Source organism: Molossus molossus, unplaced genomic scaffold (assembly GCF_014108415.1).
Source record: "Molossus molossus isolate mMolMol1 unplaced genomic scaffold, mMolMol1.p scaffold_m16_p_15, whole genome shotgun sequence".
In the NCBI taxonomy this organism is placed as follows: Eukaryota; Metazoa; Chordata; class Mammalia; order Chiroptera; family Molossidae; genus Molossus; species Molossus molossus.
In genome coordinates this window covers 65701363-65718084 of record NW_023425350.1, presented here as the reverse complement: position 1 = coordinate 65718084, position 16722 = coordinate 65701363, and the positions used below count along the sequence as shown (strand labels likewise).

Sequence of the window (16722 nt, the reverse complement as noted above, 5' to 3'; positions counted from 1 at the left end):
TTTAGTTTGATGTAGTCCCATGGGTTCATTTTTTCCTTTGTTTCTCTTGCCTTAGGTGTTGTGGGAGCCCCATTTAAACCAAACATAAAATACTGTGATGAAATCTTTAGTAAAGCAGGTTATATTTTAAAAGGTTTACATATTTGTATTTTAATGTATCTCAATTTACTATTTCTGCATACAGGGATTATTGGGTCACCTCCCCTTTATTGAACTATGAACTTTAGAGTTAGTCTGGTCCACATCCTTCCTGGTCCCCATCCCCCCTCACTCTGGCTGTGTCACCTGGGTTAGATCACCCGACTGCTCAGAGCCTGTTTCCTCCTCTGAAGGATGCATACAGAGATGCCCATCTCAGAGGGTTAAAGGCAAAACAAAATGCTGCTTGTAAAGTGTTTGCCTTGTAGTAGTTACTTAACTCTTTATTTTTATAAATATGTTTTTATTGATTTTTTTAGAGAAAGAAAGGGGGAGAGAGATAGAAACGTCAATGTGAGAGAGAAACATTGATCAGCTGCCTCCTGCACGCCCCCTACTGAGGATCAAGCCTGCAGCCTGGGCATGTGCCCTGACCACTCTTATTCATTCAGCATGTACTTATTGAGCAAGTATTGTGTCAGTCTCCTTGCTGAGTGCCGAGCTGCAGTAGTGAGCACAGTAGACCCAGATTCTACCCTTCACAGCTGCCAGCGTGTCGGAGGAAGCACATTAAATCATCACTTGACTGTGAAGAGGAAACGTCTGAAAAGTCAAGTAACCTGTTTTCCCTTGGTCTTTTTTATCTCCTTAGGAAATTAAGTGTTAAATCCATTACAAACCCTCGGTACCTGGACAGCCTGGGGAACCCGTCAGCTAATGGCCTGTACGATTTGGCTCTGGGCCCTCCGGATTCCAAAGAGGTGTGCTCCACCTGCGTGCAGGACTTCAACAACTGCTCCGGCCACCTGGGCCACATCGAGCTCCCGCTCACAGTGTACAACCCTCTCCTCTTCGACGTACGTTCTGCCCCAGGCCACCCTGGATGTGTGGGTCTCAGGGCTGCTGGTGGGATTTGTTAGGCCACCCTTCTCCCCACAGAAGGGGGCTGAGGAGGTTAGCTCCAGACACTGAGTTAAAGTGTTCTTTACCATGAGATTTTAAACCTAGAGGAGCCAAATCCCAAACATTCAACTTGACCTCTAGCCCTCGCTAAATGCATTTCAGTTCCAGTTGAGAAGAGCCACAGCTTGGTTCTACTCACAGGAGGGGAAGAAAGCGTTCATTCATCCCTGTACCTTTTGTGTCAGGGGCTTGACACCCTCAGAAATCTAGGCCGAGCCACCCTGGCAATAGAGGGACCTTTGGAGTTCTCCAAGCGTCCCTGAGCTCTTCAGGTGACTTGGTAGGCACTTGCTTGGTGGCAGGAGGAGCAGAGCCCCAGAAGACCTGAGGGTGGGCTAAGAATGGAGCACCTGTTTAGAGCCGTACTTGTGCGTTTTCAGCGCCTCATATTAGTTAACCTAGCCCCCAGGATTTGTTTTAAGCTACACAGATGATAGCGTATGTGGATATGACTTTTGTCTGTTAATCGTATCAAGGGAAGAGAATTCTTAGTTAAAGAGTAAATATTTGACTAAATTTAGTATTCAGTACTTAGTTAAATAAATAGAGGTGGTTCCCTGTCTTAGACCCAAAATAAAGTTCAAATTTTAATGGATTAAAATGAAGTGATGAGAAAATATGGAGGAATATTTATGTAGTTCTTAGGTTCATGAAGGTCTTTTTAGGAATATAGGGGAATTGAAGTTCTTAAGGGAATAAACTGATTCATAAAAAATTAGAAGTATGTTGAAAATTGATCTGACCACTCCATTTCTTTCTAATATCCTGCTTCTTTTTATTTTTTCCTTTCAGAAACTGTACCTGTTGCTCCGGGGCTCCTGTTTAAACTGCCACATGCTGACTTGCCCCCGGGCTGTGATTTACCTCCTGCTCTGCCAGCTGAGAGTTCTGGAAGTGGGAGCCCTTCAAGCAGTGTATGAGCTGGAGAGAATCCTAAACAGGGTAGGTGGGTGGTGGCTGTCACGCAAGCAGGCAGGCCACGGCCATGGGAATAAGTTGTGTGTTGTCCCCAGGAACAGTTACCAGAATGTCTGATCTTTATACCTTGTGACTGGGTACCAATTGCTAGGTTTGAAGTCATGAAGCCATAGAACAATTGGAGAAACATTAATGAGAAAACAACATAGAAATACCATTTACCCATTGGGCTGCTTGTTTATTTTCCTGGACCCAGGATCCATTCAAAGTTCACGCATTTCTTTGGATTGTTGTATCTCTTTGGTCTCTTTTAATGTAGGATGTTTTAATATAGAAAATTCTTTTTTTATGATACTGACTTTGTTTGGAAGACATTAACACTCTGCAGGATTTCTCACATCCTGGATTTGTCTGATTATTTCCTCATTAGGTTCACATTTTGGTAAGAATACAGCCTGCGTGATACAGGGTGCTTTGTATTGCATCATTTTAGGAGGCACATGCTGTCACTGTGTCCTACTTTGGCAGGGCTTAGTTTGATCACTGTGGTGATCATCAGGTTTCTATTGTAGAGCCTTTTTTTTATTTGTGACTAATAATTGTTTCAGGTTTTCTGGTGCTACAAACATCTTAAAATTCATTTTCTGTTTTGTAGGTCAAAATATTGTTTTTGTATATTGATTTTTGTATGGAACAATCTGGCAAAAGCATCTCATCAATTCTAATATTTTATCTGTACATTCTTTTAGATTTTCAACACAGTCTGAATGATAGAAGTTTTATTTTTTTCCAATCCTTACATGTCTTGTTTCTTTTTCTCACCTTATTTTGGTGGCTAGGATCCACAGTACTGTGTTGAAGGGGTAGCGTGCATCCTCGTCTTATTTCTTCTCACAAAGGGAAACTTTTCACCTTTCCTCTTCCCCTCCCCTTTCCTGAATAATTCAGTCTTAAAGAGCTTGCCCTGGCCGGTTTGGCTCAGCTGTTGGAGCGTCGGCCTTCAGTCCCTAGATTCCCGGGTTCGGTTCCAGCTAAGGGCATGTACCTCGGTTGTACTTTTGTCCTCGGCCTTATTTGGGTCGTGCGGGTGGCAGCCACTCGATGTGTCCCTTTCACGTCGATGTCTCTCTCTCTCTCTCTCTCTTTCTCTCTCTTTCTCTTTTTCTCTCTTTCTTTCTCTCCCTCCCACTCTATCTGAACAAAAAAAAGAAAAATGTCCTCAGGTGAGGAGTAAAAAAAAAAAAAACTTAAGTAGGCAGAGCAGAAAGGATTCTACATAGAGGTGTGGCCTGGTGTGGGTTGTCAGAGTTCTAGCAAGATGAGAAAAGCATTCAAGGTGAGATCATTTCTGCACGTGCGGGTGGCCCAGCCCTGAACATCAGAATTTAAATAATAATGTGAGCAGAGTGTTCACCTGAGGCAAAGGCTCGGCATGGATGTGAGCATCCAAGTCAGGTAAGAGGGTGCCCATGCTGGATGGCCCAGTGTCGGGTATAAGAGCCCAAATAGAGTGAGGAGGGGGTTCATAAGGAGGGGGCTCATCCCTGGAGTGGGATGTGAACCCAAGTTGGATGAGTGGGGATCATGCACCAGAGAGGGGGGTGGCAGTGAAGAGAGAGTAGTTACATACAGGGAGAGGGGTGATCAGATATAATAAGGATAATGATGGCCGGATTTCACACCACCAGAGGAGGAAGTTATAAATATATGAATGAGAGAAGACCCAGAACTAATCCTGTAGTGTTGGAATGGAATTTAAAGTATTAGTGTGAAGGGTGTGTGTATGTGTATGTGCACACGTATTCCCTAGTTCGGTCCCTAAGAGGGTGCAGAAGTGGCATTAGCATTGAGCCCACCTAGTACCTATGTCTTGGTTTCTACGTACCATTCTCCACTAAAAGGGCTCTTTGGATAAGTGGCTGATTCTAGGGCTGATGCAGAAAAGTACAAAATGAACCTGGAATGTCATGTGCCAGAGAGCAAGTAGGCACTCAGAGAATGATGAGGAATGTCAGAATGACACAAGAGCTATCTTGGAGGCTCACACTGGCCAAATCAAGAACAGCTTGAACATCAAAATAAATGATGATAGTAGCTGTTATAACCCAATGGATAAAATAAGAATCCGTGAAATCTATGAGTTCATACTGATATAAATGAAAGAATGAACTGAAAGTTTATGTAACAGGCTACTTACAGTCTCAAAGTACTCCCCCACACAAATAATTTTTATTAATTACAAAGAGGTGGAAAAGAGTAACCACAGTAGAGAAATGTGGCGGTCACCTCCTACTCAAGTAGTCAAAGTGGACATCACTCAGTGTGACACATTGAAATCATGCCCCACCTGGTAGGATGTAGTGAGGAGAGTGGAGCATCGCTTCTGAGTTTTCCTGCCAAAGATGCACAGGCTGAATCTGATCACAGGACACCTCAGACACATCCAGATTCAGCTTGTCTTTAATTCTTCAGAGCGTTAATGTCTTTAAAGTTAGACAAGGTGACTGAAGGGGACTAAGGAGACATGACCAGTAAATGCAACAGGTGGCTCTGAATTGGCTATTTTTGCTATAAAGGACTTTATTCGAGAATTGTTAAAACTTGGGGTCTGAGGAGTCGGTGGTAGTAATTTATTAATGTTAATTTACTTTTTTCGTTTTTTTAGACAAATTTTTTTTCTTTATTGATTTTAGAGAGAGGAAGGGAGAGGGAGAGAGAGATAAAAACATCTATGAGCGAGAGCATTGATTGGCTGCCTTCTGCATGCCCCCCACTGAGGATTTGGCCTACAGCCTGGGCATGTGCCCTGACCGGGAATCGAACCAGCGACCTCTGGTGCATGGATCAACACTTAACCACTGAGCCACACCCGCCGGGCTAATTTATGATTTTTGATTATTGTATAGTCATATTAGAGTGTCCTTGTTTGTAGAAAATGTTCACCTAAGTGGGCAAGATGGGGCATCAGGTCAGCAGCTTACTCTCAGATGGTTCGAGGAAAAATGTTTGTTGTATGTACTTGCAACTTTTCTGTGAGTTTGAGATTTTGTCAACATAAAAATAAATTATATTTTAAAAAAACAAAAACATGGAAACAGTTCAACATTTCACCAGCGAATGTAATGTTTGCTAAACTTTTATAGAGTTTTTATCAGATGAAGGAAACTTTTTTTTTCTATTCCTGTTTTGCTAAGATGGCTGAATGTTGAATTTTAATCAAAAACTTTTTCTGCAGGTACTGAACGTTTTAGATAATTCTCTTTTCTTCTAACAAGGACGCATGATGAAATACTCAGTTCCTTTTTTTCATGTTAAACTAACCTTGGATTCCTGGGATCCCTTGTTCTTTATAATTTGCCTTTTTAATATGGTGCTGGATTTGATTTCCTAATATTTTGCTAAGGATTTTGCACTTGTGATCATGAGTGACATTAGTTTGTAACTTTCCTTTCTCATATTGTCCTTTTGAGTTTGGTTATCTAGATGACGTTGGCCTTGTGAAATGAGTTAGGGAACCGTCTCTCCCTCCTTCAGGTGCCCTGAAAGAGTCCATGTAAGCTTGCAGACACAGCGCACCAGCAGGGTGCTGCCAGACAGTTTCTCTTCGGTGGGTGCTCTCGCGGCCACCAAGGTTTAGTCTTCTTTGGCTCTCCAAGTTCAAGAGCAAAAGAAAGAGGTTACACCAGTGGATGTGGGAGCCACCTTGGCCTAGAAACCCCATGCCCCAAATAGGAATCAGTATCTCTTATGACAGTTTCATGGGCCCAGCTCCCAGACACCCTCAAGGACATGCCTAGTCAGCACCAGGGAAGCTCAGAGCTGTGGTTTCCCACTAGGTGTTGTAGTTCATACATAGTCTTCCTAGTTCAGATACAATCTAAGCAATAAAGGTCATTTTTACCATCAACAGTGCTGCCTAAGAACACAATTGACATTTCCACTTTTATTAAGTTTCCAGGGAACAGAACTAAAAAAGTTAACCCAGCCCTGGCCTGTTTGGCTCAGCAGTTAGCATCGGCCCACGGACCAGAGAGTCCCAGGTTTGGTTCCTGCTAAGGGCACGTACCTAGGTTGCAGTTTGTCCCCGACCCCATCTGGGGTTGTGTGGGTGGCAACTGGTCGATGTGTCTCTGACATCAACACCCCGCCCCCTCCCGCTCTATCTGAAAATAAATGCAAAAATGTCCTCTGGTGAGGATAAACAACAACAAAGTAAACCCAAAATCATACTGGTCCAAAAGAGATATTGAGAGAGAAAGAGAGAGATTTTTTTTTTTTTTATATTTACTAATTATTATTATTATTTTAATCTTTATTGTTGAAAGTATTACAGATGTCCCTCCTTTTTCCCCATTGATAACATCCTCCCCCAAACTCCTGCCTTCACTGAATCTTTGTTATAAATCTCAAAGATAAGTGAGCAATTAAGAGGCTCAAGACAAAGCAAAGAAGTCAGAGACATTGATTCCAACTCCACGGGTATCTTCCTTCATTGGACACATGAGTACTCTAAGGCCCACAGTAATATTTCACATAGGAGAGGAGCATTTGAGTTACAAAATATCTCCATTAATACTTGCAGGAGCTCAGCCAGTGTGGCTCAGTGAATTGAGTGTTGATCCATGGACTGAGAGGTCCTGGTTTGATTCCCGATCAGGGTACATGCTTGAGTTGCAGGTTCAATCCCTAGTAGGGGTGGGCAGGAGGCAGCCGATCAATGTTTCACTCTCACATTGGAACTTCTCTCTCTCCATCCCTCTCTCTCTCTAAAAAGTCAATAAAAACATTTTTTTTTTTATCCTCACCCGAGAATATTTTTCCATTTTTTTGTACAGATAGGGAGGGAGAGAGAGGAAGGGAGAGAGAGAGAAACATCGACGTAAGGGACACATCGAGTGGCTGCCACCCGCACGACCAACCAGGGCCGGGGACAAATTGCAACCGAAGTACGTGCCCTTAGCGGGAACCGAACCCGGGTCTCTCCGGACCGCAGGCCGACGCTCTAACCGCTGAGCCATACTGGCCAGGGCAAAACATATTTTTTTAAAACATTAAAAAAAAAGTACTCCCAGGGAGTTGTGTAGCTTATGTGACCTTCTTCAGGGACCCATACCTCATAAACCCACCTTCTATATTTACTTATGAAATGTGTACTAACAAGGAGCATACTTTAAAGAATATTTTCTATATATAAAGCTGAGAGAGATTTTTTTAAACCGTTACTCAGAGTAAGTTATATTTTTCTAGGGTTTTGTTTCATCTAAAGTTTCCAAATTATTAGCATAAAATAATTTGTGATGCCTACCTCAAGAAATATTTTTTGTAAAATATACCCACAGAAATACATTAATCAAACATAAAATCTAATAAATAATTAAAAATAACCATAACTCAAATGCTCACCTTCAATGTCAAGATATTGTCCCTGTTCCCAGAAAATCCCTTTCTTTCTGCTGTCCTTGTGTGCTTATTTTTGACAGTTTGTCATTGTACTTAAAAAGTTCTTTGTAGGAATAATTTGAGGCCTAAGATGCTGCTGCATTCTTCCAAAGAGGCTTCTTATTGCTTCTGCCACGTGCTCAGTAGCCTGGGACCATCGTAGTCCAAGTTCAAAGCTGATGGCTCTCGGGACTGCCAGGCGATGGGAATCCAGGTGGTTCTGTTCGAGGGCGAGTTTAGTTCCCAAGGGCATAGCCCTTTAGGTTCTCAGCTTTCTGTGTTCGTGGGATAGGATATGGAAGGAAAGATACCCTCTTAGATTCCTCTCCTTGCACTAACTCTAGGCTTTGATTTCTGTCCCATTCATCGTTTGAGGCCTCCAGAATGAAAAGTTCAAAATTCCTGAATTGGGAAATGTGCCCAAGACCAGTGTTGTTGCCAGGGAGTGTCATGGAAGTCGGCCAGGATCCTCCCCAGAGGAACGTAACTGCACTGAGGGTGGCCCTGGAGCCCTGCGTCAGAGCACGTGGCCCCGTGCTTCTCGACCCCCTGGACTCCTGTTTCCCCTCCATTTGGGTCCAGATATTTCTCACTGTCCTGTCGGCTCTTCAGAGTTTTCACCTTAGAAAAATACTTGATCCTGTCTTGGTTCTTTTCAGCTTTAGGTTTGGTGTGAATAATCTAGCCTACCATTATTAGAAGTGAGGTGTTCTCGTCTGATTTTTTTTTCTTTTTTTTTAACAGCTTAACTGTTTTAAAAATGCAACACAGCAGCCATGAGGTTTCTTTCTCTGCCTTCAAGCTAAACTCTCTCTCTCTGGAGAAGCTGGCCCGTGGTGCTGCTAATCGTACACCTGCCTGACTATGATACTATGGTTTTTCTCTTTGTTTTTCAGTTTCTGGAAGAAAATGCTGATCCTACTGCCTTTGAAATCCAGGAAGAATTAGAACAATATACACGCGAAATTGTACAGAACAACCTCCTGGGCTCCCAGGGCTCACATGTGCGTCATCCTCTCTTCCCGGAACACTTGGTTTTTAGCACTGTCACGTACACTTTCGGGTTCCTGTAGTTGGCCTGGGTTTGAATCTCAGCTCTGCCGCTCATGAAGCCCGTGACCTTGCAGGTCGCATAACGCTTCCTCAGCCACTGTGTCCTCATATTTGATGCCTACCTATAGGACCGATGAGAAGATGAGATGAGTTAGGTAGTTTAGGTACAGCGTCCACAGGTTCTGGCTTGCAGTCTCACTTTAAGGATGAGGTCCATGTTCTTCTCTTCTTTCTCTCTGTAACGCTGTAAACTACTGCTCCCATCCTCCTCCCTATTCGCCCATAGCATCCATGTAAGTATTCATTTGGTCAAGGAATGAATGATGCCGATGTTCAGCCTGCAGGACTAACTTGAGTCTGGTTCACCTCATGCCCACTTTCATACCAGAGATTCCGATGGAAGTGGGCTGGGGTAGGGCCCAAGTGGGTCTCATTTGCAGCCAGGCTCAGAACCACGCACATAGCTTAACTCTTCTCAGAAGCCTGAGGTCCATCGCAGGGAGGCAGCAGGAAGGATATACCAGCTGCCTCCAGAGAGGTTTGTTTTAAATGAAAGTAAGGGAAACCAGCATTTATTAACTACTTTGTTCCAAGCCCCCCACTGCATTCATCATCTCTTTATCTTAGTAACAGCGCAGTGAGGGGGTTACCGCTCTTGCATGTTATGAATAAGAAACTTAAGGAAAGAAGCCACTCAGTGATTGGCAGAGCTTGGCTGCACTAGGGTTCGCTGGGAATTTTTAAGGGGCTGGCTTCCTCTGGTTTTCCAGAAAAGATGACCATCAGAATGGATACACGCTGGATTCTCTCCAGGTGGCACTGAGGTTGTTGCCTTTTTCCCAGGTGAAGAATGTCTGTGAGAGCAGGAGCAAACTCACTGCGCACTTCTGGAGGACACACATGACTGCTAAGCGGTGCCCCCACTGCAAGTGAGTGTCAGGGCCCTGCCTGGCCCTTTCCTCCAGGGAGAGGCCTCACGGGTCCCTCACAGCTGTTCATAAATGTCCTGCAGGGGTTTTCCTCTCCTCAGTCACTACTGTCCTCTTGTCTAGGACCAGGCGGTCAGTTGTCCGAAAGGAGCACAATAGCAAACTGACCATCACGTATCCAGCCGTGGTGCACAGGAAAGCTGACCAGAAGGACACAGAGCCGCTGGGTAAGCAGCGGGGCCCTGGGAGGCCTTCCGCCGTGTTTCTCCTGTGTGACCATCAGATGTGTCGCAGATCTTGGAACAATGGGTCATTGTGCCACGTCTCTCATCTGCGTGTCTGTTGAGCCGGTGGCAGAGGTGTGCCCAGGCATCTTAGGGCTGGAGGGCCTGCTGGCCAGGGCAGCCCTGGCCTCACACAGCTGGCGGCCGGGCTGCACCAGGAAGCGGTGCCCTGTGGCTTTACAAGGCGCCCCTGGCTCCAGGTAGTGGTTTTCTGAGAAAGAAGTTGAGTAATATACTTGGCAAATACTTAGAATCATTTTAGTGTCTAGCAAGTGTGGGTTTATTTTGAAGTAAAATGTCAAGTGTAGGTGAATTTTGAAGAACTGTGTACAAAGACTGTTAGCGCCTCCTGCAGGCTGCTTCTGGCTGTCCGTGAAGTTCCTGGGTAGAGCATCTCTTAGCTCTGTTTTGCCCTGCGGTACTCGAGGAAAATGGTGAGAGACTGGCTTAGTCCTGGTTTAAATTTTTGTTAGCTGTAGATTTGTTTACGTAGGTGTTTTGTATTTTGAAGTGGTGAAGTTATAAGGTATCCCGTTTGGAGTACTGAGCCCGAGCCTGCCAGGCAGCCCGTGTGGACTCTGGATGTCACTGTTCGTCTTTAATGTGCGGTCGGTGCCTGCACCTCACTCTGCTACTCAGGTCTGGCAGTGAAGCAGCCTTACTAGAGAAGGTCACTTCTTGGAGCTTCAGTTTCCAGTTCTGTGTAGTGGCGATAACAAAACCTCTTTCCTCGAGGTTAGGGAATTTCACGTGCAGAAGTCAGAGCGTATCGTGACTGATCTTTATTGCAGAGCTGGAGGATGTGGAAGAGGCAGGGAAGTAAGTTGTCTTCCTTGAGATCATGATCTGTCTTTTACATTTGACTCTGGTGGCGGGGAGTAAATAACGTAGTCTGTTTGGGCTGCTCTAACGAACTACCATAGACTGGTGCTTATAAACAACATACATTTACTACTCAGTTCTGGAGGCTGGGAAGCCCAGGGTGGGGTGCTGGGTAAGTCATTGTCTAGTGAGGGCCCTCATTGACAGCCCACTTCTCCCTATAACCTCGCAGGGCAGAAGGGGGCAGGGCTCCGTGGGGTTTTTTATAAGGGCATTAGTCTCATTCGTGAGAGTTCTATCCTCGTGACCTAACCACCCCCAAAGGCCCACCTCCCAACACCATCACCTTGGAGGTTAAGATGTCAACACATGAGATTTGGGGGACACAAACATTCAAACTATAGCAGTGACAAACTTCCTTGTTACTTTTTAAAAAACCTTTTACTTCAGACTAATTTTAGACTTATAGAAGGGGTGCAAAGATAGCACAGAGAGTTCCCATATACTCTTGCCTCAGTTTGCCCCAATCGCCATGGTGCACGTACAAAGGGAAGACGTTAGCATTGGTGCACTGCTGTTAATGCACCACAGACTTCATTTGCATTTTTCCAGTAATGTTCTTTTACATTCCAGGATGCAATTGAGGATGCCACACTGCATAAAAAAGCCTGTTTAATTTTGTTTAATGGTTTATAGTTAACCACAGGGTAGATTTTTCTACACTTACCTATAAGTTGTCCTTAAAATAATATTTAAGGTGGGGAACTACTGCTCTGTTCCTTAGAGCACCTTAGAAAATGTTCACAGATTGAGAACAAAGATGGTCAGAATTCTAGAAGACAGCTGTTTCTTTGAGGCAAGTATCCAGCAGTTAAGTAACCTTCCAGTGTTTTTGTCAAATCCATCCTTTGAAGTAATCTCTCACTACAACTACAAGACTACGGTGAAGTCAACCCAAAGTCTGCATTAGAATCAAGTCACCAGTTGTCTCCCATGGTTCTAGGATTGGGTTTTTAGTATTAAACCAACACTTGCTTGTTGGGTCCTCAGCCCCATCCTAGGAAACATGCTTGTGGCCGAGCACAGTACCAGGTGGAGACTTGACCATGTGGCTGGCCTCTGCTCTCAGAGGGCCACCAGAGTCCAAGGTCAGTAAGTCCAGGGAGCAGGTGATGTGGAGTGAGGATCTGGCCACATTCCTGGTACCAAAGGCAGCCAAGCGGTGACTGTGCCTCAGTTGTCCCCACAAACAAGTCATCCCATGAGGAGAGCCGTAAGCTTATGAAATGGTACCTACCCTTAGTGCTCCTCAAGCCCCGCTGTAGTAATCTCTCCCGCTGTGCATACTAGCATTTTTATTTTATTTTTTATTTGTATTATTTTTTTTTAATTCTCACCAGAGGATATGTATATTGATTTGAGAGAGAGAGAGAAACAGAGACAGAGGCATCTATCAGTTGCCTCCCACACACGCCCTTACTGGGTATCAAACCCACAACTATATTGGTGTACGGGGTGACGCTCCAACCAACCAAGCCACCCGGCCAAGGCCACAGTAGCATTTTTAAATGAGAATTCTCACAGCCAAGACACTCCACCGCGGTGATCCAGTCATCTGACCGTCCAAGCCCCTTGTGCACATGGCAGCTCCCAGAGCTGAAGAAACGCACGTCAGGGATGCTCTGAACTCCATCTAGGCAGATTTCCTTCTGGCAGGCTGTGAAAGTGTCTCTTTAGGACGGTGCAGCCCGTGTGGGGTGGTAGCTTCCTGCAGGTCTCGTCTACTCAAATCCTGTGACTGAACAGCTGCAGTGTTAACCTGTGGTGGGGGTGGGGCACTTCATGTGCTGATGGGTCTGGGCCTGAGCCGAGAGCACCGCCAGCTTCAGCTGACCTTCCTCAGCCCTTCTAATAGGAGAGAGCTCCGGTACCAGGAATGTGGCTCTGGTAGTTGTTTCCGGAAATGCCCGCAAAGTTGTTTTGTAGGTTAATAGGGTCCCCTTTTTTTTTGTCTTCTGAACATGCAATGCTTTGGTAATTCCTGAAGGTCAGAGCCTTTTTATTTCATACTCCCACTTCCTTTGGTTACATTAACTGGTGGAAATGTTTTGCTTTTATAGGAATCAAAATGTTAAATGTGTAGACTTCTTGACCTAGCAATTCTGCTTCTATGACTTTTTCCTAAAAATACCCACAATGTTTAAATAGTTTAAAACTGGAAATGGCTTAAATGCCTATTAATAGAGAATAGTTAACTAAGGTATGGTATGTCCATTCATTGTTATCCAAGTTACAGATTTCTCTAAGAACTTGTGATAACATATTCTCTGTGGATGGTCAAGAAACTAATTGGAAAATTGGAGGTGGAATGAACTGGATTTTATAACTATAGAAAAAGACAAAAGAATGAGGTTTTTAAGTATAGATTATCTTAGGATATTTTGAACATATGTATTCAAGGCAGTACTGTTCAGTATCTGACACAGTACTGGGCACTGTCGGGCGCTAGGAACACAGGCAAGATGGGGCTCCTACCCTGATAAGAACATCAAAAGGGAAAATGGAGCAGTATTTAACCCCCATGAATGTATCCCAGGAGAGGTTGATAGTTTTGAACCTCGCGGGTCACATCTCTTAAGTCTTTGTTAACTGGCTAAGTGCCTGGAGCCTGACCTCCCGAATGGCAGCCCAGGTCTGATTTTCTGACCCACCCTGGGTGTAGCTGATAGTATCCCAGAGTGATCTTGCTTGATCTGAGAAACCAAAATCAATCTACTCTTCACACAGCAGCATGATATATGTAAGAAGAAATTGAATCTACATTTACCTATGAAAATATTCATGCTCATTTATTTATAATTCTATTTCTGTGAACCTTTCTGGTAAAAGCCTTGTGTATTCAGTGTATTTTTTTTTTTAATCATAATGTTACTTATAGTACTAAAAAACTGGGGTCAACCCACACGTCCAACTATACGAGTATAGTTAAATCACTTAGGAAAACATCGTCTAGCAGATTTTCTTGCAGCTATTAAAAATGATGGTCGGGTAACATGTAGAAATCCCCCAAGAGGACACTAACTGAACACAGTATGCAAAGCAAATCCACAGTCAACGTCACAGTGATCACACCGATGGCTGGGAAAGAATATGTGGAAGTGGTGATAGTGATGTGATGTGATGTGATGTGATGGAGTGGTGGGTGGTTTCTTCTTTTGCTTTATTGATTTCATACATAGTTACACTGTTTTCATGACTAGATTTTAGATTAAGGGGGGAATATTCAGAGCTGAGACTAAGTTGTCTTAGAGTTTGATTTTTGTGATCAAATTACAGGCTTGGCAGGGTGGGGAGAAATAATTGATAAATCCCACCACAGAAGGAGTGTCTGTAATTGACTTATGCTTTGGTTCCCCTCCTCTGCTCCAGGAATTGAGGACGCTCAGATGGGAAAACGAGGGTACCTGACACCCACCAGTGCGCGAGAACATCTCAGGGCCCTGTGGAAGAATGAAGGTGCTGTCCCAACATAAAGAAATGACTCTTGATCTTCTGGCTTTAATTTCCTGGGCTCGTTTACCTTGCCTTACTAATTTTGTTTTTCAAAGTTGTGGTTATGGTAGATCTCTCCTGAGTTCAATTCACATGTCTAGGTCAGGCTTCGTGTCCATTGTCACTGATGCATTATGGATTGGAGAAGGTCTCATACCTCGAATGAAGGTTTCTCTTAAATTCCTTCTGTGAATCAAAAATGAACTCTAATATGTATTTTCAATTAGGACTTTTATATCTTAGTTCCCTACAGAAAGGAGACTCTTCCGTTCCCTTTTGAGTGTATAATAAAACCTATGCAGTACATCTAAGCCATTGGGTCAGTCCCACTCTGAGTGTATGTTCTGGAACAGTGGCGTAACCATTGTGTAAGGAGAAGCACTTGCAAATGAAACTGGTGCTAAAGGTGTAAGTTATATTGGGGAAAAAAAGAGCACTTGAGCAGGACGTTCCTTTATGTGGCAGGTCCTAATGCATTTTATTCATTCTCTGGAGCATTTTTTTTTTTAAGGTCAAAAAACAATAGCTTTGAATCCACAGAAGCTCCTTCTTGGTAGTATCGATGTGAAGGGTTTTTGTTTTGTTTTTAAGAAGGCTAACTTTTTTGGTTTGATTTTTTAAATTTTACTATATTTCAAATACATGTTTTATAAATACCACAGTAATTGTGTACGTGTGTGTAAGTCTGAAACAAGGGACTATTTTTATTTCCCATCTCTCCATTTCAACCCCCAGGCTAAGCACTGTCGTCCCTGTAGCACCTGTCATCTCATCTGTGTGCAGGCGCTCAACACCCAGCGGCCATTTTTTGCTCATTTTTATAAAGAAAAATTTGATCTAACTCGACCTATTGTCCTGTATTCTGGTGGTGGGTTTTTTTCACTTAGTAAAACATTTCCTCCATCCATGTTCTAACATAGATTTAAGTGATCTTTGTGGTTCATTTCAAACACAGGATTCTTTCTGAATTTCCTTTTTTCGGGACTGGAAGATGTTGGCATGAAATCTAGATTCAACCCCACTGTGTTCTTTCTGGATTTCTTGGTGGTGCCACCCTCAAGGTAATGCCCTTTACTGAGTTCAGTCCACTGAAGGGCTGTGAGTGACTGTCTGACCTCGGAGAGGACGGACGGGTGAAGGGCGCTGAGAAGGAGAGCGGCAGTTCTGCCTCCAGGTGGCCAGCGCCGTTCTCACTCCCGTTTGCCTTGAGTGTGGAGGGATGCTGGGTGTCTTGAGTGTGGCAAGGTTTGAGTTGCTTATAGTAGGGATGGGTGAGAGGCCGAAGAACAAGACCCCCCCACATAAAACATTCACTGATTCCATGTGTCCCTCTGCAGGTACCGCCCTGTCAATCGCCTGGGGGACCAGATGTTTACCAATGGCCAGACGGTGAACTTGCAGGCTGTCATGAAGGACGTGGTCCTGATCCGAAAGCTTCTGGCATTGATGGCCCAAGAACAGGAGCTGCCATGGGATGTGGCAGCACCTGCCACAGAGGAGGTCAGGGCTGACTTAGAGCTGATGTCATAAATGCACGCGTTTAATTCTAACTCTTCAGTGGGTGCAGGATGCTGTGGGTGCTGGGCGGTGCTGGCTGGGAATTATGTACAGCTGCGTGTGGGCTGTCAGTTGGGGGATACAGGTAATATCGGGAGCATGGTCTGAGCATGGAAAGGTCTAGGTTCACCCCAATGACCTTGGTTGAGTTGCTTTAATTTTGTAGGCTCATCTCCACTATAACGTCGTATGGTTCATCGCGAGGTTTTACACATAGGCTGTTCTGGGCCACCTGCCCTTGGCAACTCTAGAAAGGAGTTCACTTCCCTTGGGCTCTAAGAATGTTCCTCCTGGTACAGTGCTAGATCCCGAGCCACCCAGCTCTGTTTAGGCTCATTAAGATCTCCAGCATTGGGTTCAGGAAGACAGAGTTGTAGATTCTAGGAGTTTCCCAGAATATGACTCTTAGGTTTGGGGAACTCGGCTTCCTCCTCAGTAAATAGTGGAGCTGAATTTGGTTTTTCCATTGCAGCAAATATTTTCTCAATATCTTCAGTGTGCCAGGTCGTCAGTGGGTATAAAGAAGGCTTGCTGAGGTCACTGAGGTCCTTCCCAGCTCTAAGATGCTCCCTGTCTGGCTGCAAATAGGAAGAGCTTTCTCAGGCTTGTTGAGTAGACTGGGCTCCCAAGCTCCCTTCTAGTTGCAGGAACAGCCCTGCTATGAACTAGGCTCATCACCAGGTGGCGCCACTATTTGTCCTAGAACTTCACACTCAGGGTTACCCAGCCTTTCTGCTTGTGGCTTTCTTTGGTTTTACTTAAGTATTCTGATGTGCAGTGTAAGTGTGCTTTCAGAAATTCTAAGTCTAAGAGAGCTCATCTTTAGGCCCTAGTCCAGTTTGGAGGAGAAAGCAATAAGAGAGCCAAATACAATGGCCAGGGATAAGAACTTAACTTGTTTTTGAATGGTTATGAGCCCCCCACAACAGGAGTAATTTTATCTTTCATTTTTAAAGTATTACAGATATCCCCCCTTTTTTCCCCAATTGACCCCCCTCTTTCCCGTTCATATAAGTTTTTTGGTTTATCTCTTCCCACCTCCCTCCCAGGCTTCCTTCACGAACTTT

General features: G+C 44.3%; 1 protein-coding gene across 1 annotated transcript in view; it reads left to right on the top strand.

Annotated features, from left to right (window-relative positions):
- The window catches only part of POLR1A (RNA polymerase I subunit A), an 82920-nt gene that overhangs the window by 8782 nt on the left and 57416 nt on the right, over positions 1-16722 (top strand). The window contains exons 2-9 of the mRNA XM_036262713.1: positions 791-995; positions 1894-2043; positions 8355-8462; positions 9355-9440; positions 9564-9667; positions 13976-14062; positions 15054-15159; positions 15436-15598. Of these exons, the coding sequence (XP_036118606.1) occupies positions 791-995; positions 1894-2043; positions 8355-8462; positions 9355-9440; positions 9564-9667; positions 13976-14062; positions 15054-15159; positions 15436-15598 (1009 nt within the window). The remainder of the gene's footprint in view (positions 1-790; positions 996-1893; positions 2044-8354; positions 8463-9354; positions 9441-9563; positions 9668-13975; positions 14063-15053; positions 15160-15435; positions 15599-16722) is intronic.